This window comes from Ascaphus truei, chromosome 2 (assembly GCF_040206685.1).
Source record: "Ascaphus truei isolate aAscTru1 chromosome 2, aAscTru1.hap1, whole genome shotgun sequence".
Taxonomy (NCBI): domain Eukaryota; kingdom Metazoa; phylum Chordata; class Amphibia; order Anura; family Ascaphidae; genus Ascaphus; species Ascaphus truei.
In genome coordinates this window covers 143,867,496-143,893,991 of record NC_134484.1, presented here as the reverse complement: position 1 = coordinate 143,893,991, position 26,496 = coordinate 143,867,496, and the positions used below count along the sequence as shown (strand labels likewise).

The 26,496-nt window shown below is 44.1% G+C and overlaps 1 protein-coding gene across 2 annotated transcripts in view; it reads right to left on the bottom strand.

Moving 5' to 3' along the window:
* The window catches only part of RAB31 (RAB31, member RAS oncogene family), a 153,778-nt gene that overhangs the window by 47,642 nt on the left and 79,640 nt on the right, over window positions 1-26,496 (bottom strand). For both annotated transcript variants that reach the window (XM_075585373.1, XM_075585372.1), the window contains one exon: window positions 278-357. In XM_075585373.1, coding sequence (XP_075441488.1) covers window positions 278-357 — 80 coding nt within the window. The remainder of the gene's footprint in view (window positions 1-277; window positions 358-26,496) is intronic.

Sequence of the window (26,496 nt, the reverse complement as noted above, 5' to 3'; positions counted from 1 at the left end):
CAGGGGGTCTCCGGAGCCTAAATTAATGCACTTCAGCGGAGCCCCTCTGCTTCCTACCTAGGAGGAAAAAAAGAGGTAAAACATTTTTTGGGGGGAATATTTCTTTTTGGAGGGGGAACATGATTTTTGTTTTGGTCAGGAGGGGCGTCCTTCCTAGTGCTTTCCTAAGGGCAGCACATAACCTAGGGATGAGCCTGGTTAACAGTTGAATTAATAATCCATCCAAATGGCTCTCACAGTAATTCCAACAAAAAATATTGCTTTGCAGTCTACGTACCCAATAGTAGGACTGATGTTGTGATCAAAATGATCCTGAACAAATCGGCAAACTATACTTGATTTCCCAACGCCTGTGTCCTGTAAAATAGTAACATTCCAGTTAAATCTTTCAAATCACAATAAAGTTCCTCCTGTAGGGGATGAGAAGACTGGCGGAAAAGTAGAATAAAAAGACTTGACATTGTCACACTACCTAATCACACATCTTTCACCAAACGTGCCCCTTCCTTCTCCATATATGCATAACACCCTCATTCTGAAATGTAATTGGACATAATGCTGAAGTGTACGTGTAGGTACGTGAAGGGTTAAACAGGCAAGTAGAAATCAAGGAATTTGGTCCTAGTGGTCCAACTTCAATAGTATTGAATCACAGCAGGAGCTTGAAAATAGTTGTATTTTTTTTTACCAAACAGGGAGTTCTCGTAACGTAGAAAGGTTCCCAAAACAGGTGATACTGAATTTAGTTTTGAAATTCCCAGCCCTTTGCAGAAATCCCAACCGCTGCCAGCCATTGAGTTAGGGAAACATGTCACATCATAACTACATCCCTCATATTCACTGGATAACCAGAAAGCAAGATCCTGGCGGCCATTTTTATTTACAGAAAGGAAAAATACATCGGAGAGGGCTCCGTTAAGTGAATTAACGTCACATTATGCCTTAACGGGTATCTTCAAAGCTGTCCTGTTATTGACCGGAAAGGGCATGGAGTTAACAATAACAGACTTTAGTCTCTCGCCTCTCCTCTCCAGCAAAACCCATATTTCAGGGTCTGGATGGGAGAGTAACTCCACCTTTAGTAAAGACATACTGAACCCCATGTTATTTAAAGCCAACACAATGTTGTGCTATCGTAACCAGACGTTAAGCCTACAGTATACTAATGAGATTTTTAAAAAAAAACTGCTGTTGCTTCTCCATATACAGTATCTAGCTTTGCAGATAGACATTTGCCTTGAGAAAAATAATAAATAATGTTTTAGGCAACGTGACGTTATTAGCGCTCACTTAACAGAGCTCTGCGGATATAGCACACAGATGGATATTTCAAAAGGGAGCATGAAAAGTAAATAAAAAAATTAATCTAACTAAAAATAGCTTAAGGGAGATTGAAGGTTTTTTTTTTGCAATAATTCTCTTTTCTCCCCAAATTTCATGTCTTTTAATCTTATCTGATCGGTCTGTGTAACTAAATTATTTTTTTATAACATACCTGAACAGTTTGAGAACTGTGAAGTTCCAGCATTTGCACTGCCAATGAATGAGTGAAACGTTGGCAAGCGTTCTAGATGAAAGCACAAGGAATACCCTCTGATTCAGTGGCATGGTAACACTGGCGTTCTCTGAGCTCAATGAACTTCTTACAGGTGTGACATTTTTTATAATTATTTAAATATATAATGGTTTATATTTAAGCATGTAAAAAACAAATCTCGGCCTATATTAAGTCAATAGCTTGAAGGTACAACATGCATTTTTTTTTCTCTCTATATACTTGTTCTACTAATGAGCAGTAGAGGGGTTAACTGTATGGGTAGCTACAGTGTAACAACCTCCCATCACATAGTGTGGAGTTGCTGGGCAGAACCACCTTCTAGAATGTGCCTGGTGAGGTCATTAAATAATGTTACTAAATAGAAAGTTAAACCCCTCCCCTAGTTGTCATAGTGAATAGTGATGTCACTAGTGGTATATAAAGATGGGATGGAACATTCAGATCCGGAGGAGGAGACCAAGATGGGGAATCGCATTGTATATAAGGTAAGTAATGTAAGTCTTGTGAGTCTGTAACTATGTGTGTTAGTATCAAGACTCCTTTGTTATTTTCTAGGTTAGGAAAAGTAATACTCCTAAATACTAGATCCCCTCTATACGGCCCTGAGGCGTGTTCCACCCACAAGAGGGGTTGGATAGGTACTCCACAGGCGGATCCTTAGTAAGGGCCCCAGAGTATCACCCCAGGCTAGCTCTGATAGGGTGGGCATTCTTATGCAAGAGGGCACCATACCAGTGGAGGAAGGAACAGTCCACATCCAGGCATTGGATTGCCATATATAGTGACAACAAAGGGAAACAATGTGCCTCTTTGGGGAATGCTGTTTGAGCACCCATGAGGAAGTTAAACTTAAGTTTATATGTTTGTTCGTGTAATAAAGACTAAGAAACGTTCCTGTCGCCATCTATAATTTCTTCTAATGCTTACCATACTAGACCTGCACGAATACCAGCACCCTGAGAAACAAGGTAAATAAGAGACACAGAGCATCACCTAAACATAAACACCCCCTGAATAGACATTGGATAACTTTGGAGTCACCCTCTTCTGCTAGCTTGGGGGGAAAGAGGTATCATGTGCAAATTGCATGCTGTGCTATTTGGTCCAAACATAATGTGATATGGTATAATGTAAGAATTGTTTTTTCATTAATGTATGTCTGTTAAAAAAGAATGCCCCCAGCATGGGGCAGGCGCATAAATCATTAAAATAGCTACCGAAACTGCACTAACACTTTTCAATCAACCAATCAATCAATCAAGATTGTTGTCTCCCCATCTGTGTAAAATGAATAAGCTCACTCCAAAGAGAACAGCACAGAGCAGAGGGTTTAACTGACTGATTTATGTAATTACTAAGTAATGCATTTACTTAGCTGCTATAAAACCTTCACTTACACGTCAGCTGAAATCCCCTCACATCGCCTCACTTAATATGTCAGCTTAAATCTCCTTCCTAGTAGCTGTATTGGTCCTGGAATGTACATTTGCTGTAGGTGGTGTTACATTTAATGAAGCAAAAAAATAAATACAGACCAAGGCCCAACATTTTCCCACTCTACCTTATAATAACCCAAGTCTGACAACTAGTACACTTAGCTCTTGCTAAGGCTGCGCTTATAGTGCTGGCGACGCGACGTCGCGGGAAAGCAAATGTATTGCCGCCGTCGCTTGCACTTATAGTAAGCGTGACGCAACGGAGCAACGCTGGCGGCACGAATTTTTGAAGTTGGTCAAATTTGATTTTTTAGAGGCTGTCGCCACATGTGACAGCCTCTGAACCAATCAAAGACCTGGTCGCCCGTGACGTCGCTGGAAAGCGAATTACAACTTTCACTAGCGGCGACGGGTGACGTCATCCGTTGCTTCGCCGTTGCGCGCACTATAAGCGCGGCCTAACCCTCTGACCTCTCCACTGGAAGACTCCTTGCAGAGGGGTTCTCTGTCCCCACATTTGTCTTTTGGGTATGTAACGGTTTTTGTGAACCGGCCTGACCCACCCAAGCTCACATTGGCCCCTGTGGTCTAACCGGTCCCCATTACAGTGTGATAGTGTCTGGTGGTGCACCTGTTGGCAACAGGACTCCTGAGTCTCCCGCATGATGGTGTGTGGGGAGGACCCGTCCAGACAGGCAGCTGAGGTAGTGTACTGAGTCTCACCTAGTTCCAGTGCAGCGCCTCCACCTCATCAGGGTCCCTGCGTCCGCATGGGGATGATCCTGTTGAGGAACTCCTCCGTGGTGCTCCTCTCTGTACATTCACTCCACACATATACACGAGAGGGTTTCTGATTGAGAACATCTTTATTGCCTGAGTGGGCTAGCTGCCCCTCGCAGTAGATATCTAGCCACTCATGTTCAGTCAGTGCCTCCCTTTAAAAGGTGTATCTCTCCTTAGATAGGGATTCCCTATCCCCGCAGGGATCACTGCCCTGTGCCAGGTCCCTGGACACAGTCTCCTCTTCAGTTACTATAACATAACCAGAACTTTCCAGTAACTGAGGCTAGGACTAGAACTTGTACTAGAACTCTAGCAGGACTCAGATAAAACTCTTGCAGAACTGGACGCAGAACTAACTTTAGACTCAGTGCTGTGCCTTATGTACACTCTGGAAGCTGACACACCTCTGACATCACTAACCATGGAGTCAGAGCATGTGACCACTCCCATCCATACACAGGGCACCCCACCAGGGTGTGAGGGCAAACCTCCATAATTACTGCTGGCATGCCCACAACTTACCAGGCCTTACTGTCAGCAGGAGAGATGACTGTAGCCATTTTACATGACCGCTACAGGTATATATGCTTTCTTCCCTATGTGCTGCTCAGGGGCCTATTGGAAAATTGAAGAGCACTACCCTAAGCCAAGTCTAATTTGTTCAGAGTATGTTTTGCTTTTATTGGAAGGCAGCCTTACGTGTGTAGCTGGGCTCCCCGCTTACCTATGTTACGGGCATGGGAGCTGCCGAGCTACCGGGGAGCTGTTCCGGGAGAGGTTGGGAGCCAGCATTGGAAGCGCTGGCGCTCCGGAGATGATCGCGCATGTGTGATAGGAGCCTTGCGCATGTGCAGAGAGCCCACATGTCGTGGTTGCCATTTTGGATATCAGTACGCATGCACGAGACTCGGCACATGTGCAGAAATTACAAGTTGCGGTGGGCATCTTGGAAGATGCTCCGCAGGGGGACTACATGACCAAGCAGCCTCAGGGACTGCACATCAGGTGGGGAAACACAGCCAATAGGGCTGTAGTATCCCTGGCACGAAGAGAGATACATTTTGGCATGCGGAGAGGGACCATGTCAGTCGGAGACAGAGAGCTGAAGGGGCAGGTAGTGTCTGGGTGCCAGTGGCTCCCAGACTAGGCCTAGAGTTACCCCGCAGGCCCCAGTTAGGCCCTGACCATTAGTAGTTTGTGGCTCCTACAGGGAAGGCTCACAGGTAGGGACACTTCCACCATAGCATCGCCAGTGTTAGTGCACCAAGGACAAAACGCCACGTGGTGCGCGCGGCCTGCGGTCTTAGACCAGTCCACAGGCACATACTCAGAGACATTTACAGGGACACACTCCAGCAGGAGACCCTCCAGAGGCGGATGCCTGGCGGATGAAGTGGATCCGGTAGACGCGTCGTGGGATCACAGTGCGGTCTGACGGATCACCATCTTCAGGTTGTCCTGGTGTGTGTCTTTATTTACTGCCAGTATTGTTCCTGGGAAGGGGTTATCCAGCTGGGCTAGGATCCCTCCCAGGTGGTGGCGCTCTCACCAGATAGAACGCGACCACCACAGGCTCCCAGTGGCGGAGGATCAGGCCTCCTGTACGCCAGACAGGTATCCAACACACGTAGTCCCCTTAGACCCGGGGAAAGACGGCTATACATGTTATCAGTAACAGCAGGGACACAGAAGTCAAAATGATGCAACGAAAATATCATTATTTCACCCTCAAGTTACAAATATCATTCGTTAGGACCTCTTGATCTGAAACGATGGGCTTATGGGAGACAATGGACTTGAGAATTAATACTTGTGTGCCTGGCCCCCTTGTGTTCTGATTCCTGAGCTTGCTCTATTCCTGAGGTCGCCCTGTTCTTTTGGATTCCCTGTTGCCGACCTCAGCCTGTTACCCCGACAACCACTCCTGTGCCGCCTGCCTTGACCCCAGCCTGTACCCGGACTTGCACCTTTGCTGCCTGCCTTGACCTCTGCCTGGATCACGACTACTCTAACAGGACTCTGTCCCCTGGCTCTGCTCGTGATCTTATATCCCTACCTCAGCCCTGCGGGTCTGCTTCCTATTCAGAGATGAGCATCATTACAGTGTGTGCGCGCGTGTGTGTGTGTACGTACGTATACATCATTACCTCTTTTCAGAAATAACTTATCAACACTTATAAAGCAGTTGATTACTTATTTGCAAGTCTCTTTTTAAAGATAAGTGGAAGAAGAGTTTAGATATTGATCTACAACAGCAGTGCACAAACTGGGGGGCGTGAGACTTAATTGGGGGGGGGTGCGGTTACAGAGGCCCCGCGCTAAGAGCGTGAGGCCTCTGTAAATTTACTTAATGGTTCTTGTCCACGCGTCTCCATGGCAACGTGATGTCAAATGGCGCCCGTTACTATGGAGACATGACATGACCCCGCAGCGTCATTTGACACTTCATTGAAGGTAAGGGGGGCGCGATCGAGGAGAAGAGCATGCAGGGGGGTACAGCACAGGAAGTTTGCGCAACCCTGATCTACAACATACCTTTGCTTTCTCCATAGACATTGTCCACACAGTCATTGGAAAGAAGAAATTCAAGTGTGCTGAAGTAGCTCCCTCATGTGTTATTAAATGGCATCAAACTTACACTGCACATACAGAGGAGTTTGAACTGAGCCATATTTAACTATTTATTAATTTATGAATTAAAGCTGCAGTTCAAGCTGCCGTTAAAAAAAAAAATCCCATTCAATATGTGCATCAATAAAATCTTCACACTGACAAGTGTAGCCAGGTCCCCCTCTTACCTCCGGGCAGTGCCAGAGGGGGAAGGCTCCGTGGGGACCCTGGCAGGTATTGCGGGCGAGCGGGTTGCCGGAGACCTGCGGCGAGCGGCGGTTAAAGGCGCTGCTATGTCAGGGAGGCTTGCGCATGCGCAGCAAGCAACCGGCAGCCATTACAAGCTCTCGCATGCGCAGTGGAAGATAGTACGGCAGCCCCTAGGAATAGGCATAGGAAGGGGACAAGAAGTCCCAGCAGCCTCAGGGACATGTGTTGCGGGAGGACCAGTAGGGCTCCTGGAAACACAGAGGGAGAAGTAGATACATTTGGCGCCAAGGAACACCACGCCAGTCGTGATCCGGAGAGAGGGTGAAGGTACAGTCCAGGGAGCAGTGCGACCCTAAACTAGACCAGATTCCCCCCCAAATCCAAGGTAGAGTCACTGTAGTTGGTGTATGCTGTGTATGCACTGTAGTTGGTGTATGCTGCAGGGGAAGGCCTTAGATAGGGACCCTTCCCAGTAGTGTGTCAGTGAGAGGCCTCAGCTGCAGGACATTATCTCTGAAGTGCGGCCTGCTGCTCGTGAGCAAAGCAAGGGCACTCCAACAGGGACTATCTTAAAGGGGTACACTCCAGCTGGAAGCCCCTCCAGAGGCATCTTCCCAGGGATCCACTCAGTAGAGGAGCTGGTGGATTGTGGTATAGGACCACGTCGCGGATCCACAGAGTCTCCTACTAAGTTGACCTGGTCTGGACTGAGACCACGGAGGTATTATCCACGTGCACCAACGGGCCCCAACACACAAAGGGAAATGCACTATCCCACACATACTCTTTGGGGAAGGGACTAGTTTGTGGACACTACGGGGTTAAGTGCCCAGGCACTCCAGGATTTTGGGGGTTCCACCCGGAAGGTATTATTGGTTGGGGAAGGCCTTGCAGGGCCGTGTTATGTTGGATGATATATATATATATATTCATATGTGCTTAGTAAAAACTGTTATAATATACCTGTGTGTAATTATTGTGTATATTGGTTCCGGTGAGGGGCTCAAACCACAACGCTGGGATCCCTCGTCGGTGGAGGCGCTGCACCGAGACGATATGCATACCCCAGGCTCCCAGTGGCGGGGGCTCAGACCTCCTGGTAGCCAAACAGGTGACAGAAGCACGGATAGTCTCAGCAATGTACTGCTGATGTCTCTCACTGAAACACTACTGGGGAAAGATCCCTATATCATGGCCTTTCCCTGCAGCATACGCAATCTGTAGGGAATCGGGGGTCTATCTTGGACCTAGGGGGGAAATTTGGCCTAGTCCAGTGGAGCACTACTCCCTGGACATTACCTTCACCCTCCCTGTCCGGATCCCGACTGCCGTGGTGTCTGAGCGTGCCAAATGTATCTACTTCTCTCCTCCGCGCTTCCAGGAGCCCTATTGTTTCTCCTGCAACACATGTCTAACAGCCCCTGAGGCTGCTGGGACTTGTAGTCCCCTTCCTAGGCCTAGTCCTATGGGCCGCCATACTCTCACTGCGCATGCGTGAGCTTGCAATGGCCGCCAAGTACTTGCTGAGCATTCGTGAGCCTCCCCGACATGGCGGCGCTCGTAACCGCCGCTCACGAGCAACACCTGCCTGAGTCCCCAGGGTGCCATCCCCCGCTCGCGCAGCACGGAGGTAAGAGGGGGACCTGGCTACAAGTGTAATGTTCTATATCAAGTTATAAGTGATATTATGAAGCTGCCAACAAAAAGTCAAACCTTTTTTTTGTAAGGAAGAATACACAGGGACTCAGAACTATCTCCTTAACCAAAATCTGCATGTAATTCATTTGCTGCCACAGAGACCTGCAATAGGGTGACTAGCTTTTCAAAAGTAAAAACCAGAACACAATTTAAAAAAATGATGTATAAAACAAATGACATCACTTAAAAATAAATATAATGGTATTTGTTTAATAGCATCCCCATTTATGCTGTATTATTGATTGTATTTACAGTACACAGTGCATTACTGTACTGTATTACATATAGCTACCGGCAATTAGCGTTTAGCAATATATGTAAACTGTTTACTAATTGATATGATTGATCCCATATGTAACCCTTTTTACCCGGCTCTAAAGGAGGTCACATAGGTTTAGCTTTATACATTGGCATTGCTCTGTCTCTTGGCTTTGTAGGGTGCTGGGTAGGTGCAGGCTGGGCGTGAATAAGCAGATACAAAAAGGATGAGCGCCAGGAACTTTTATAAAACAAAAGGGCTTTATTTGACATCCGTCAATAGAACTCCCCATACATTGACATACTTCACACTTGACTGATAACTTGACTTCATCCTCTGGTAGCCATCACTCCTACGCTGGGAAGGTACTTAACCTCGTTACCCGTAGTAAAAGATACATTGTCAATCTCTTGCATAGAGTTAGTAATGCCCCACCACTCGTTAAATGGGCCTTTAAGGTATACACTCCGGGATCCTGGACTAGCAACCCACTATTATGTATTTCATACTTCCTCCATAGCTATTCGATCAGGAATTCAGAGTGAACCTTCCGGTTGGGCCGTTCCAAACATACTCAGGAGTAACTATGTCGAGAACTCCTTACCAAGAGCATGCTGCATCCTTTTCAATAGTGAGAACAATTGAGGGCCTTTACTACTGGTGCTTACTTAGGTCAGGGCATGTTTCCTAACTAAAAGCAACAAACAGTGACAGGACACATCTAAATACACGACTATACACACAAACCTATTTACAGGACTCACAGCGAGGACCCCAGTCAGAACTCTGAAGAACCTGCTTCTAGAACTTAGTGTGGATCTATATATACCCTCTATACTACTTACAGTACAATGTTGACTCCTAAAAATTCTAGCTGGCTCATATGTTTTTACAAATTTTGTCCACCTCTGATAATGAAATACCAATATATTTGCCTCTCTGATTAATTGATTTGAATAAGTTACATCGAGTTGAAGACATGTTATGAGGTTTATCTGCCCAGTTTAAAAAAGCAGAGGCAGTATGTAGTATTATTTTGGTTTGTTAAATGGAGACGTGTCTGTATATTCATGAGAATGACACCTTCATCATACAAACACAAACCAACCCCACCTCCTATTCATATATTTCTACATTTTATGGTCTACATACCCAGATGTTTCCAATTATACAGTGCGGTTAAAAGAGCTGTTTGTACAAAAAACTGGTGATTTTAAAAAGCCCAAAATTTCCTTGTGGATCAGAATCCCTGTTAGATTTTAATACTTTTTCTATTATTATTATTATTATTATTAACCATGACTTGCTATTTGGAATAATCAGTGGTCAAAGCAGCTTAATAAAACTACAATGTCTGACTTTAATAAAACATTATTAAACATTTGGGCAAAGCCTGTGGCGGATTTATAAAACTGCCGCCCTTAGGCACTTTATAGGCACTGCGCTCCTCCGTGCCGCCCTTCGCCATCAGCGTCAAATTGCGCTGTGACGTCACATTGTCATGGCAATGTGATGTCACTCAACGTCGTGTTGCCATGGTAACGTGACATTGCAGCTTCATTTGCTGCTGAAGGAGGAGGAGGTAAGAACTGTACAGAGGCCCCACGCACTCCCCTGCCAATCAATGAGGAATATGGCCTTTGTATATGGGGAAATTTGACGCCCCCTCAAATTTTGATGATCTGGGCCCGGACCTATTGGGTTTAATGGGAAATCCTTCACTGGGCAAAGGTCTTTGAATGAGTATTTTAGAAATATTTAAACACTGTTCATGCTGTAAAATTCGGAAGGAGGAGATGCTTTTTAATGTAAATCCCCTTTTCTTTCAAGGCAGTCTATGACCCCCAAAAAAGCATAGATACTTCTAGGGCCGCGTCTATAGTGGAAAGCGCTAGCTTCCGCGCTTCCTCCTCCCGGCATCGCGCTTCAAATACAAACTTGTTTGTATTGAGAAGCGCCACTCTCCCTGTAGCGCATGTGTGTGCACTAGCGCATGTGTGTGCACTAGCGCACGCGCACTATGCGCATATGCATTTGCGTTCTAGTGTTTGTTTTGGCGCGAGCTTTGTAGCTCGCACCGTAGCCTGCACCATGGACAAAGCCTAACACTGGTAATGCTTCACAGCTAAGCAAATGCTGGGCGGGGGGCAGCACAGCTCCCACGTGTCCTGGTTTGTGCAGGACTACTCCAGGTTCCATCAACCCGCTGTCCTACTGTAGGTCAGGTGAGGTTTGTCCTTCCCTCCTTCTACCAGCGTGCTAATTCATGAATGGGCTGATCGGAATGTATCCCTGTTTTCTCCACTCAATTGCTTCCTTCTGGTGTGTAGATTATATCTCTTTGCTCCTCATCTCTGGTGTGTATTATTATTGTTATCCTTTATTTGTAACGTGTCAACATATTCTGCAGCGTGCTACAATGGTGGTACAGAGTGACATCAATGACATACAAGAAAGGACAGACAACGCAAACAGATACAGAGGGTAAGGAGGTCTCCTTGCTCTTCATCTCTGGCCTGTAGATTATATTGCTTTACTCCTCATTGTAATATTTACTTGACTATTTCAATTACAGTATTTTATCTCCGTAGCCAGAGAGGAGAAGCAGGAAGATATAATCTACAATCCTCCAAAAATTAACCTAAATTTAGCTCAGCCAAACTGATTACTCATAACTTTAAATCCACAGATCTCCTTCAAAACTTACTGCAGTAATATGAATTGACCTGCAGTTAGGTGTGCAGTAAGGTGCCGCAGTGTTAAGACCTACACATGGGCCATCCCGTGACGTGGTTGTAGGCTTAAAATCATTTGGCCAAAGAATTGAACTAAATGACCCTTGCTTATGAGAAGATAAACAGATAAGTATTTAACTATATAATGTCAAGTTAGATGTTGCACTGAGGCTTTTTGTCTTTTGTTCTAATTGTTGATGTAATTATCAAATCTCTGTTCCCCCATTGTACCGCGCTGCAGAATATGTTGGAGCTTTGCAAATAAATAATAATAATAATATTAAGGGCAAAATCACCTTTTTACTGAGGCACGTGAACATTTTTTGAGTGGTAATATTTGAATGTTATTACTAATGTGGGCACTTGTCTCTTCATTGGTTCCTACCAGTGGATGGATAAAATGCCATACGGTACCATGTTTATACATGATTTTATAGTTGTGTCTGGTGCTAATGTCAGTTCAAACATGTACGTGTTTGGTGATATACGAGGGTTTCTGTGCGGTGTGTTCTTTTAAAATAAGTCGGTACTCAAGAAAAGAAAAAACAATTATTTATTTTTCTTACGTATACAGTGTATTACATGCACTGAATACGTTAAATGGGAGGGTGGGATTTATTATATCATGGGGTGGGGATCTGTGACAGTGCCCGTCTCTCACATTGAGGCCAACCCACAGAGCTGAGGCAGGATATGGAAACTGACCACAGGCCTAGGGAGTTCTGATCGAGGAGAATATCGGGGTCACCAGCCAAGGTCGGGGCAAGGCGCAGCAGCGTAGTCGGGATCACGGTTCCAAGGTCAGAGTTTCAGATAAGGCATGGCATAGCCTAGCCGAAAACCAGAAGGGGTACAGGAGCACAAGGGATAACACACCTTGCGCAGGCACTGGCTAGGAGTAAATGGTTGTTATTTAAAGACCAGGACTAGGTGCAGCCGATTACATCCTCCATCCTGGTTGAGGGTGGAATGAAGCCACTTCGGCCATCTTGGTAGAGGCAAGGAGTTCAGGGATGTGTTGGTGCCAAAGGGGGGCGGCCGCGACGTCACTCGCCACTGGTTGGTACAGTAGGTCACACATGGTCAATTAGCCACAGGGGTGGGCCTCCCCTATGTGACTCACTGACTGCAGCATGCTACATGCTTATTAACTTCAGAATAACACACAGAAGGGATGCACACACATAAAGAAGGGAAACACACAGAGGTTTACAGTATCTTGTTCTCCTTTATATTTAACTGTTGTTACTTCTATGAATCATCACGTTTTTGGTCAGGGATTTTTGACCTGGAAATTTGATCTCTTGACCAAGAAAAAACAGGATATTTAGGATTTGGACCTGGAAATCCTATATTTAAAGTGGGAACACTGGTCACTACCCAGAATCCTTAGCTGCAGTTTAACCACATGATGTCACAGTGGGGTGAATGGAGCCTGTTTGTGGACCTGTGGAAGACATACAAACACTCAATGCTATTCTATTTTTGCTTTAAAAAAAAACCAATGAAAACACGCTGATTCTACCCCAAGTGAGGAAATGTCACAATTAGTGTAGCAACATCTTAATTCTTTATCTTGACCATAAATACTTCAGAGAGCTTCCAAACGTGTGCTTTCAGGAAATCAATTTTTCTCTTACCACACACTAATCTGTGATTTATAAACAATGGTCTACAGTAGCTTCACTACAGAAGCGTTATCACTGCTTAACGTCAATTTTATATATCGACCCATTCACTACTATCGTATCACCATGGAGCAGGTAGGGAGGCACTGATAAGAGGCTTTTTACTGTAGCATTATGTCAGCATTATTTTTAACGCGGCATATGCAAAAGAGTAATTCCAAATGACTTATTCACATGCTATTCACTAAAACCTGATACCTGGCAACACTGGACTAATGCCAAACAAACTGGCAATATGTTATTACCTACCCCAGGCTGATTTTGCTATATGTACAGTATATAGACAAAAAAACACAGCGCACAACGCTCATAGTGCATTAAATATATTAATTCAAAAATTCAATATGGTAAGTAATGTGCGTACATCAAGTTAATTACAAGTGAGCATGTTAGGGATAAGTTACCCATACACCAACAGATGTCATCAGTGGAAACCGGTTTGGATTTCACCAGCAGGAACCCTCTGTGGTGCCAGGTTCTGTAGCATCAAAAGGGGGGAGTCTTTATGAGATAACCAGTGTCCCGTGTTTGTAGTTCACAAAGAAGCAGCCCTGTCTCTGGGACATGCATGGCAGCTTCAATCCTCCTCCAAACCTCCGTTGCGGCAGGCACTTCCGGGTTGTGACGTCATCCGTCTATAGCAGCGCTGCTCGCGTGACTGTCCTCCGGTAGCCAGATAGAGAATGCCAACGGGGTGGGTAACGGGTCTCAGGATACTTGCTTATTCCAACGCGTTTCGAAACCGAACAGGTTTCTTCATCAGGGAATGTAGAATGGTGCAATATCTAGCATTAAAATACCCCGCGCTGGTAGCCCATTGGTCCGTCACACGGACTTGTTAGCCAATGGGGTAGCAGCAGGGGAGAATCCATATTGAAGAAAAAAACCTCTCAACAACAACTTTATTTAACATAATCTAAAATGACATACAATATTAAAAAAGCAGCGATTCTAAAACGAAAAAGAAAGGTAGTATTACTGCAACATATTAAAAAACAACAATTATTAATCTTCTCATGTTAATGGAATAAAATATTGGACTAAACCTATGAATTTTCAAAGAAGAAGCACGACCTAAAAACAAATCCTAAACCAGAGGCACAACCTCTAATCAATATCAGCTATAGCAGCTTTCATAATTTTAGATCAATAAATATAGACCTATATACCTATCACTGCATACATATTGCTCACATAATTTGACTACTATAAAAATATATATATATATAAATTATAAACTTTACATTAAAATGTTTATTAAATAGTTATAACAAAATATATAAAAATGACCAATAATTATTATAAAATCAATAAAATCAATAAAGAGACCAAATATCGATATCCTCGTTTAAACCCCCTGGATGTAGTGTGTTTAATTTGTGTATCCAGAAGGTTTCCTGAATTGACAATTCCTTAACCCTATCCCCTCCTCTCCTATTTCTATGTACATGTTTAATACCTTTGAATAAAAGTGAGGAAGGGTCTTTATTGTGATGCAGAGCATAATGTTTAGATAAACTATGCTGCATGTATCCAATTCTTATATTCCGCAAATGTTCTTGGATCCTTATTTTTAAAAGACGTTTAGTGCGTCCCACATATTGCAATGCGCATGGGCATTCGATAACATACACAATGTAATCTGAATTACACAATATAAAATCAGTAATCTCATACTCTTCCCCTGTGGAGTTGCATTTAATTGATTTCTTAGCAGAATGCATGTGCTTACACACCGAGCATTTCCCACACTTAAAGTTCCCTACAGGTTTGGTGTTTAGCCACCTTTTTTCCCCAGTCAAGTTTTCTTTTATTTTAATATCACTGGGTGATAGTGTATTTTTTAAATTCTTTGCTCTCCTGTATATGAATTTGGGATATTTTGAAATATGGGCACTTAGTATCGGATCATTGGCAAGAATAGCCCAATGTTTTTTCACAATCTGTTCTATTTGCATTGTCCTTGAGTTAAAACTGGTAATAAATGCCACATTACATTTATCCTCATTGATTTTCCTGCGTTCTTTCTTTTTTGGCATTAGCATTGTACTCCTGTCTATTTTTCTTCATTTTTCCAGATCATTTCTGAGTTTATCTAGAGGATAACCCCTTTCTAGGAATCTTGATGTAAGGTTCTTTGCCTGTTCTTCAAAATCTGTATCTAGACTGCAGTTTTTCCGTAACCTATAGAACTGGCCACTGGGTATATTTCTGATCCACGTTTTTTTGTGGTTACTCGTGGCAAGTAGCAGATTATTGGAGTCTACATCCTTAAAGTGTGTTTTCGTTACAAGTTTCCCTTCCTCTGAAACCCTCAGGCTCAGGTCTAAAAAGCTTATTTCCCTTACATTATCCTCTAATGTGAATGTCAAGTTTTTGTTATTATTATTAATATAAGTTAGAAAGAGACCCACAGAGCACTGGTCTCCATCCCATACACAGAGGATATCGTCTATAAAGCGACGCCAAATAATAATGTTTTCTTTGAATGGATTATTACTGTTGAAAATGAATTCTTTTTCCCATCCTCCCATATACAGGTTTGCGAAACTGGGGGCGAATCTCGTTCCCATCGCAGTTCCGCAAACCTGTAGGAAAAACTCATCTAAAAACATAAAATAATTGTGCTTAAGTATAAATTTGATGGAGTCCATTATAAACTTTCTATTTAGGGGATGTAATTCCTGGTCACCTGATAGGAAAAAATCAGTAGCCGCCATACCTTCCATGTGGGGTATATTGGTATAGAGGGCCTGTACATCGCAGGTAACCCATCTATACGAATTCTTCCACTCCAATCCTTCTAGTAAATTTAGTACTGAAGTAGAATCCCTGAGGTGGGAGGGGAGTTTGGTCACATACGTTTGGAGAAAAAAATCCACATATTGAGAAAGGTTTGCGGTTAGGCTCTGTATCCCTGAAATAATCGGTCTACCAGGTGGGTTAATTAATGCTTTATGTATTTTGGGGAGATGGTAGAATATAGGGATCTTTGGACAGTCTGAATAAAGAAAATCATACTCATTTTTGGAAATAGCACAGGTATTGAGGGCTTCGGTAAAGAGACTTTTAAGTTCAATTAAGAACTCCTTAGTGGGGTCTTTTTTAAGTCTCATATAGGACGCGGTGTCGTTCAAGAGTCTCAAAGCCTCTCCTTCATAATCTTTTCGATCCTGCAACACGACACCCCCCCCTTTATCTGCTTGTCTGATAATCAGATTGTTGTTTTCTTTCAGAAATTTCAACGCCAGTGTTTCATTTTTATTTAGGTTGTGTTTTATATCACCAGTTTTACTACCACTAGTTAAAGAATTTAACTCATTATTGACCATATTGAAAAAGGTTTCAATATGGTGGCCTTTCGAGTGCGCGGGATAAAATCTTGATTTTCCCCTAAAATCAGTATGTCTACATGTCGCATTATTACCAATAGTGTCAATTTGAGTTGGTGTGGTATTGAGAGAGGTATTAGATATTTCACCCTGTTCTTCACCACCCTCTAGGTCAATCTTAATAAAATGTCTTTTTAAGGTGAGATTTCGTACAAATTTGTGCAAATCAGTGTATAATTGAAAAGAACTTGGACCACAAGTACGGGAAAAAGTTAGGCCTCTATTTAAAACCTTTTTTTGGTCATTAGTTAAAATGACATTTGACAAATTAAAAATCCCCCTCGGGGGTGATAGTGTTAATCCCTCTCGTAGTCTCTTTTCTTTAAGTCTGGTCCCCCCTCTTGTTCCTCTTCTGGTAGAGCCCTTTTCTTTTTTTCCTGTAAGGGTTTTAGGGTAGGTCCTGGACTCTCTTCCGTCCTTTTCGGATCTAGATGTCGTTGTTTGACAGAGTCTAAAAAACAGGACGGGGATGATCGGGCAGGTGACCTGTATCTAGGACTGGGTTTATTTGCTCTATAGTTAACATTTTGGTCGTGTCGCTCATACTCTTTTTGGCCATACCTAAAATTTGGGATGTAGTTCCTTCCCTTATAGTTGGGGTTCCTAACATACCCATCTTGTCTATATGGGGGTGGATAGTAAGTATATTGTTGAAAACCTCTTCTATCATCATAAATTTGGTTGTCCCAACCCCTTTCATTTTGATATATGACTGGTTTAGAATATCTTGGCTGATCATTGGTTCTATTTAATGACTTGGAGGATTCCCTCTTCCCTCCTCCCTGAGGATTTCCTTTTGAGCTTCGCCCCCTCTCGGGGTCCTTCGCCCAATTCCTCTGTCTATTGTTGTCATAGTCAGCCTTATCTCTATAAAACTTCTCGTGCTTCTTCTTTAAAATTTCATCCTCCGTATATTCTAATTTCATACGTAGGTCATGTTCCATCTCAGAACAATCAAATTCAATTACTAGAGGTTCAAGTAGCTTAACCACATCTGACACCTCTTTATCAATAATTTTCAAGGTTTTTGTTCTTTCATATATAATTAATTTCATTAAAGTAATTGAACAATCATCCAGGATTCTGTTCCATTCTTTCATAAAATGTTGATCTTCCTTACCGAAAGTAGGTAATTTACGAAACCGTAGGCCCCTAGGGACTCTGTCACAGTCTATATATTTTTGGATGGTTCTTTTTTCAAGGTAAATTTTACTCTCGGTAAGGAGTAATTGTTCTAAAGTCTTAAAATGTTTCTCAATAGACCCCTTGGTATCACTAGTCTCAGGAACCATATTTGGTTCTTCTGAGAACAGTGAATCAAAGTTTTCATCACGTTTTTTTCTACAGTTCACCAAACTCCAAACCATGGTCTAGATTGGATGGGTATTAATGTGAAAGAATAATGTGCAACACAAAAAGAGCAAATAGGTGACAAGGTGAAGTGAAAGTGCGCAACTATTAAATTCTAACACACACGTGAAGTGATTAGATAGTGATAAAAATAAGTAAATTACGTGACCTATTTTAATCAATTCTGAATGAAGCGTCTGCAGCTGTGGTACCAGGGATGGCTCAGAGCACCCCCTAGAACGTTAGACAAATAGACAAAAAAACACAGCGCACAACGCTCATAGTGCATTAAATATATTAATTCAAAAATTCAATATGGTAAGTAATGTGCGTACATCAAGTTAATTACAAGTGAGCATGTTAAGGATAAGTTACCCATACACCAACAGATGTCATCAGTGGAAACCGGTTTGGATTTCACCAGCAGGAACCCTCTGTGGTGCCAGGTTCTGTAGCATCAAAAGGGGGGAGTCTTTATGAGATAACCAGTGTCCCGTGTTTGTAGTTCACAAAGAAGCAGCCCTGTCTCTGGGACATGCACGGCAGCTTCAATCCTCCTCCAAACCTCCGTTGCGGCAGGCACTTCCGGGTTGTGACGTCATCCGTCTATAGCAGCGCTGCTCGCGTGACTGTCCTCCGGTAGCCAGATAGAGAATGCCAACGGGGTGGGTAACGGGTCTCAGGATACTTGCTTATTCCAACGCGTTTCGAAACCGAACAGGTTTCTTCATCAGGGAATGTAGAATGGTGCAATATCTAGCATTAAAATACCCCGCGCTGGTAGCCCATTGGTCCGTCACACGGACTTGTTAGCCAATGGGGTAGCAGCAGGGGAGAATCCATATTGAAGAAAAAAACCTCTCAACAACAACTTTATTTAACATAATCTAAAATGACATACAATATTTAAAAAGCAGCTTTTTAATGGCTTTTTAGCGGGGGTATTTTAATGCTAGATATTGCACCATTCTACATTCCCTGATGAAGAAACCTGTTCGGTTTCGAAACGCGTTGGAATAAGCAAGTATCCTGAGACCCGTTACCCACCCCGTTGGCATTCTCTATCTGGCTACCGGAGGACAGTCACGCGAGCAGCGCTGCTATAGACGGATGACGTCACAACCCGGAAGTGCCTGCCGCAACGGAGGTTTGGAGGAGGATTGAAGCTGCCGTGCATGTCCCAGAGACAGGGCTGCTTCTTTGTGAACTACAAACACGGGACACTGGTTATCTCATAAAGACTCCCCCCTTTTGATGCTACAGAACCTGGCACCACAGAGGGTTCCTGCTGGTGAAATCCAAACCGGTTTCCACTGATGACATCTGTTGGTGTATGGGTAACTTATCCCTAACATGCTCACTTATAATTAACTTGATGTACGCACATTACTTACCATATTGAATTTTTGAATTAATATATTTAATGCACTATGAGCGTTGTGCGCTGTGTTTTTTTGTCTATTTGTCTAACGTTCTAGGGGGTGCTCTGAGCCATCCCTGGTACCACAGCTGCAGACGCTTCATTCAGAATTGATTAAAATAGGTCACGTAATTTACTTATTTTTATCACTATCTAATCACTTCACGTGTGTGTTAGAATTTAATAGTTGCGCACTTTCACTTCACCTTGTCACCTATATACAGTATATAATGGCTATGAAATACATAAGCAAGATAAGACTAAACAACCTAGAATAAGTACAATTACAATGTAGAACATATTAATATATTAACCCCTTAAAAGCCCAAGTGCCCAGCTACTCATACTCAACCCATGATGACTAGCTGGCTACTAAAGGCTTAATATTTGCACATATGGACGTTGAGCTTTTTGTATTTTATTGTAGGGTGTTTATGATGTGTGTTGCCCTATTTGGTGTCTGAAGATATTCCTCTGCAATGAATTTGTATCCTCAGACATCAAGGGGGTACTTTCTTTTTTGGCATAGGGTTTGTAAGAAATCCTATTACATAAACCTACAGTAGAAAAGTGTAATGTCTCTTCCCTTACCCCCTCCCACACACACACAATTGTATCGCTAGCTTTGATTGATGCTGATTCCAATCAGTTAGCTTTGATTGATGCTGATTCCAATAAGTTAGCTTTGATTGATGCTGATTCCAATCAGTTAGCTTTGATTGATGCTGATTCCAATAAGTTAGCTTTGATTGATGCTGATTCCAATAAGTTAGCTTTGATTGATGCTGATTCCAATAAGTATCACTTACTGTACTTGTTTTGCTAGCATTATTTACTGATGGAATCTCCAGTTCCGACCCACTCTCCAGGGACGCTCCATGGGCCGTCTGCTGGCTGCCCGCGGGGAATTTGCACCTCCCTGCAGGTTGTTGTCCTTGCTCTGTCCGAATTTATTTAGTGGTCAGACTGAATTATTATTTGTGTGGTTGCAGTTAGTGTGTGTCTGGCAGATGACAAAGAGAATGCCTATGGGGTACACTGAATGCTACAGAGCGGTGCGGCTCAATGTCTGAAAACAGGTGTCTGTCTATAAGGCCAGATAAAACATGTATATGGTACACTATGTTCCTTTGTTAAATTACTTTGTTCCCTCAAGACTTTATCTAATGTCGGTGTTTCACATTTTATTAGAAACCAGAATGTATTTATATTGACTTCACTTCTGAGTGTTGCGTGGGGCATGACATGATAGCAACTCCTTGTAGCAGACCAAATTGTAGTTTTGCATACATGATATATTCAGCAATTAAAGTAGGGATAGATAAGAAGGCAACTCTATCTGAGATCTATAACTACATCATTGACAAGTGCGAATACTTCAAAAATTCACCAAACTACCAAGAGTGGAAGAATTCTGTAAGACACAATCTGGCTTTGAATGATTGCTTTATTAGAACACCTTTGCGTCCCGACAAGAGAGGAGGTTGCTGGTCACTGCACCCATCTTTTGCAGGTATGTTTGATCAACTTCAGAAGGAGAAAGATCGGGACCAACAGATTGAATAATCGTACTTCCCGAGCCGGTCCCTCCAATATGCCACCACCCGCTTACCAGCTTCAGCATGAATGCCTGCCTCAATAAGAATACTACTACCAGTACGGTCCAACCAACACTGAAAATCAGATGAACCTACATCCCAGCTACCTGCCCCGACCTGAGCACCTGCCTCAAACTGATTATATGTTTCCGTCTGGTTTCTTGTCCCAATATCATTATCAGCAGAGACCAAACAACTCCATCAGCTAGATGAACCTGCATCCCAACAACATGATTGACTCGAGCATCTACTGCATGCACAGTACACCACTGGCATCAACATTGGGTCACCGCCACCTGGTTGGCAAGGTTTATAATCAAGGTAAAGGAACTGTACAGCAGTAACTGTAATTCCCAATGACACGCGTACTGTACTGTATGCGTGCCATAGCCCGTAAATGCACTGATGCATGCGCACTATAGCTTGCGTTCACGCATGTATACATTGGTGTGCACTCACGCATGCATAGTACCTGTATACTTAAAGCAGTTCCTTATACCGTAGTTTAATCATACTGTCATTTCTATCCCATAAAAAAATTGATGAAAAGTCCATATGGGACCTGAAACGTTGTCTTTCCACTGTTCTTGGCTGTCACGTTAAATGGAGAACTTCATTATGAACTTGTGAGTAGAGCTCTACTTTGTATATCTGTCTTAGAGGAGACCTGCACTTTAAAGAAATTGAGTTCAGTCTCAGCCTGAGGGAGGAAATTATAAATTTCGTTAAGATTAAGAGGAGTTTGGTGGTCCATGAGCTGGTTGGCAGCGTTGCACCAGACAACATGAAGGGAAGGCAGAGTTGAATCTCAGCCTGTGGGAGGATGAAGTTGGGAACCTCTGGACAGTGGAGAAGTCATGCGTGTCAAAAGGAGTGCGCTGTTACCAGTACCCACACATTGGGCAGTAGTGGCCTTTGTGTGGGGGTAAGGGCGGGATAGGGCCCGCAGGCAATGGTTAGTGCTTGCCTGGGCGGGGGCAGCACCTGCCTCGGGCAGAATGGCGGTGGTGAGCAGCCTGGCCCCTCGGCGGGCCTAACAGATGCAGGTTAAAGTGCCTGATGGGGGCTATAAGGATGCTTATATGCGAGTCACCAGCACGGGGGGGGGGGGGGGGGTTGTAGTTAGCAGCTGAGGTAGAGATGAGGAGCCGGAGGGAGAGAGATATTGAAGTACTGTGGCTGTCAGGCTACACAGGGCTCTGGCAGACTCTAGCAGTATAAGAGGAGAGGTTGAGCTGTGGCTCAAAAGAGCTGGTTAGGCGGGTTGCACCAAACAAGTTGAGGTAAAGGCTGATTTAAATTTCATCCAAAGGAGGAAGAAAATGGGACACCTATGGAAACTAGCGATATGGCTGTCAAAAGGGGAGCGCAGTCGACAGGACCCATGCCTGGGGCTGTGGTGGCTTTTAACGTGTAGCATGGGGGGTGGGGTTCCGCTTTGCTGATGGTCAGTTCTTGTCTGGACGGGGCTGCACCTGCTTCAGGTGGAGATGTTATAGTTGCATGGCCTGGCCGATGCAGGCTACATTGGTTGTGGGCGATGTTTGGGCCGGTATACGTGCGTTTACAGCTGGTTGCGGAGGCATTTACCCAATAGGCGGAGAAGAGCCAGGGAGGGAAGATCTTGAGGTATTTATGCGGGCAGGCTTCAGGAGGGCGGTGGTGGTGTCTAGATAAAAGGCGGTTAGGTTGGGCTTGTAGCTTGCAGGGCATCTGGGGAAGTTAGGTTGAGCTTGTGGCTCACAGGGCTGGTTGGTAGTGTTGCACCAAACATGTGGAGGTGAAGGCTTGGTTCAATCTCAGCCTGAGGGAGGTTAAAATGGAGACATGTGGAAGCTTGGGGGGTCATATGGGGTTGAAGGGGGTGCACTGTTGCAAGTACCTACGCCTGGGGTTGTTGTGGTCTGTGGCATGGAGCAGTGGGGATTGGAGCCCCTGCCTTGGTGGGCGGTGGTCAGTTCTTGCCTGGGCAGTTCCCGGCTGATGCAAGTAAAGTTTCTGATGGTTATTTAAGGATGCTTACATATGCGTCACCAGCTAATTGGGTTGGTATTTACCTGCCTAGGTGAAGGAGAAGGTCCAGGGAGGCGATTTTAAGATATCTTTGGGGCAAGGCTTCATGAATGCATTGGCAGTGCATACCTCGAAGGCGAGTAGGCTGAGCTTGTAGCTCACAGGGCTGGTTTGTAAGGATTCACCAAATAAATTGAGGTAAAGGCTGGGTTTCAATCTCAGACCGAGGGGAGATAAATTGGGCACCTCTGAAAATCAGTCATATGGGTGCCAAAGGGGGTGCGCTGTCGCCAGTATTCACGATTGGGCTGCAGTGGCTTCCAGCATGGCAGCAGTGGGTGATAGGGCCCATCCTGTGTTGGCTGTGGCCAGTTTTTGCCAGGGAAAGGCCATGGGCCTGTGGTGGAGCGGCACCTGCCTCAAGTGGAGAAGCCATGGTGACGCTGCCTGGCCCTCGGTGGGCCCGATTGCAGTGGTTAAGGCCTCAGAGGGGCCGTGGTTACAGTATGTGCCTAGTGGTGGCATTTATTGACGAATGGGATGGGGCTCATGCTGCTTTGGGTCCCGTGGGCCCATTCTCAAAGTCGAACATCAGGACATCTTCCTGGCATGGGCTACAGTTATTTGACATCAATATTCTTGAGGGGTTGGAAAGGGCCGTTGCGGGTCTGGTGGTACGGGGCTAGTTTAAGGGTGGTAAATAGCCCTGTTCGTAGGGGGTAGTGAGCTTTAAACTTGCAAGACAGGGCTCTATGGTTCAGTAGAGCTTTAAGGTGGCTGAGTGGGCAGGGCTCATTTAAATGTGACTTCTTGGTGCCCATTCTTTTGAAGTGGGCATTTTGTGGTGCCTTTGTTGCGGTGGCTGTTGGGAGGTAAGTGCTGTTTAAACTTGCCAGACAGAGCTCTATGGTTCAGTAAAACGCTCAGGTGTCAGAGTGGCGAGAGGGCAGGGCTCATTTAAACTGGACTTCCTGGTGCCCATTCTCGCTAAACAGCAGGGGCGATGCGATGCCCGGTGCGATGCCCGGTGTGATGCCCGGCCTGGTGGGTGTTGTGGGTCATGTTTCGAGTATCATTGACCTTTACCCGGTGGTTGAGCGCTCTGGCAGGGTTGGCACCTGGTTACGTGATGTATTTTAATAAAAGTAGAGGCCTTTGTACCTTTATTATAAGTATTATTATGGGGTGAGGTATACCCGGGGAGGGGGAGGGGGAGTGGGAGGGGGAGAGCTCCATTGCAGGCTCTATGTTATGTTCATTAAAATGTTGTGATTTTTCTGCAAGGTATGATGAAAAATAATGTTTCTGAACACAATGTATATAATCCTATCTTACTTCGCTTACATAAAGCAATTTAAAAAAAAGTATTTTAAAATAGTTATCTCTAACTTTACCCATAATCTATAGAAACTGAGGAAGAATGGAAAAAAGTATATGGGGGGGGGGGGGGGGGAGGAAATGTCATGCAGGCAGTTATGCAGTTTATTTTTCAGGCCCTTTGTTGAAACTGTTGGCTAAATGCCCCAACAAACATAACAAAGCATTTTTTATCTGATGTTTTTGTCGAGTACGTAAAAGTGCTGGAATAATATCCAAGTGCTACGTATTCTATGAACATCAGCAGAGTTATACAGTATGTGCAAGGCTGACAGCAAGTGAAGATGAAATCATATGTTTTATACATTAACAACATATGAGTCCCTGCATGTTAGTAATGAAACACAACGCTTGTATTGTGTATTCATGACGTGTACATCCATCCCCCAAACGGACAAAAGAATAAAATGCACGTCTATACTTTTCCAAACCTTTTATATGCATATATCTTGTTCAGTGCTGTTCACATAGGTATGTGGCGGCAGGTAAAGAAGTAGTACAGTTGTAATGTTACTGCCTTAGAAGTGGGAGAACAAGGTTGAAATAGATGCGTGTCAGCTCTGTGTGACCTTGGCAAGTCACTTAAAGGAGCAGTCCAACCCATGCATCCCCCAGAGGGTCCCCGGAGCTGAACCTCATTCATTTCAGCTCTGGGGACCTCCTGGTTCCCGAGATGCTAAAGGTAGCTCTGGTATTTCTCAAACAGATGGCTTCCTATTGGCCCACATGACATGGACAATGGAAGCCTCAATTTTACTTGCCCTGGGGGTTACGGTCCAAGTTCTACCTTTACAGGTACGTATCTAGGGAACCAGGGTTTCCCTGGCGCTGGAAATAGCGCATTTAAGCTGCTTCCCACCCATAAAGGAAAAAGAAGGGGGTGGGGGATAAAAACCAGTCATCTTTATGGAGCAGAGACACGTAAGAGCAGCATTCTATTTGCAGGGCCCTTTAGTAGTTGTATCTATCCATAAACATCACATAACCAGCTGGACGTACAACATTAATTCAGATCTTCACAATAAATATATATATATATATATACACACTTAGGATCTTCAAGGCAGATAGAAATGACAGAAAGCGAAAAAGTCTGCAACCTTTTGTCTGTGCGATGCAGTTATTCCCCAGATGGAAATGTTATCTGAGAGAATTTCCAGGAAACACATCAGTTTGTCCCCCCTGCCTCCTCTCTCTGATTGAAACAAGGAGGACAGAGGTTAAAACCTGGAGGGGAGGGGAAGGGAGGGAACAGACCAAAAAGCATGCCTGGCATTTACAGATCTCTACCCTTGACTAGGCCTATTTGCCTGGCCTTAAACATCAGAGCTAATTAGTCCCATCTGATGTTGCAAAACCTCCTCCTCTGGTGTCTCCTGCCCTCTCCAGCTCTGTGCTGAAAATAAGTGCATCCTTCAGTACATATCCCACAGGATAAATAGTTCCGGTATTAGGACATAAACAGTGGAACATGGATCTGGGATTTCCTAATTCCCAGTTAGTGGGGCTGATGCCTTTGTTAGGGATCCCTTAGACTACAGGGACTAGTTCATAACCACACTGACTTTCGTTTGCTTTAAATCCTTTTTCTGCATTCCTCCCCCCCCCCCCCAAAAAAAAGAAATGGCAACAAAAGATTAAGACCACTGAAAATGTGCAGTGTTCTATATAGAATTTTGCAGACACGACAAGTCTGCCCCACAGATCCTAGAATCCAATTTTAGAGAGATGAAGTGGCTTGCCCAAGGCACAAGGAGAAATGACACTTGGCAGGGGAGAGAGAGATTTGTGGAGTGGCAATAATGGGTATCGGAGCCGAATCAGTGTTAACTGACACTGACTTGAATGGCAGTTAACAGCAATCGAGCTCCAATACTCGCTATCAGAACTTTGTAAATCCCTCCTTGGACTTAAACAGGGTTCACTCACTACAAGGACTGTTTTTATTAGCAGTAAGTGGCTCCTAGGTACTCCTTCAGCTATATATTATATATTAAAATAACAAAAGGATAGGCAGACCAAAAATACGCAAAAAATGTATTTTATTCGATCAACGGTTGCATATGTTTGCATATTTTTGGTGTGCCATTCCCTTTGTTATTTTTGTACAGTACCTTATAGGTACTCTGATAGCAGCACCCTCTCCAGTAGTCTGGTCTATACTACTTAAGTTTGTGCCCCAATCCCTTCACAGTGATATTCCCGAAAGAGCAATCTGTGGCGAAACGGCTGTCGGAGTGCTGCCGGGATCGAGCCTCTTACATCTAACACAATCTTCCTGCATTGAAGAGAGATGAGTGGCTGGGCTGTGCAGGGCTGGCGAATAGATGACCGCAGCACACTCGGTGCATGGAGCAAATTTGGTGCTA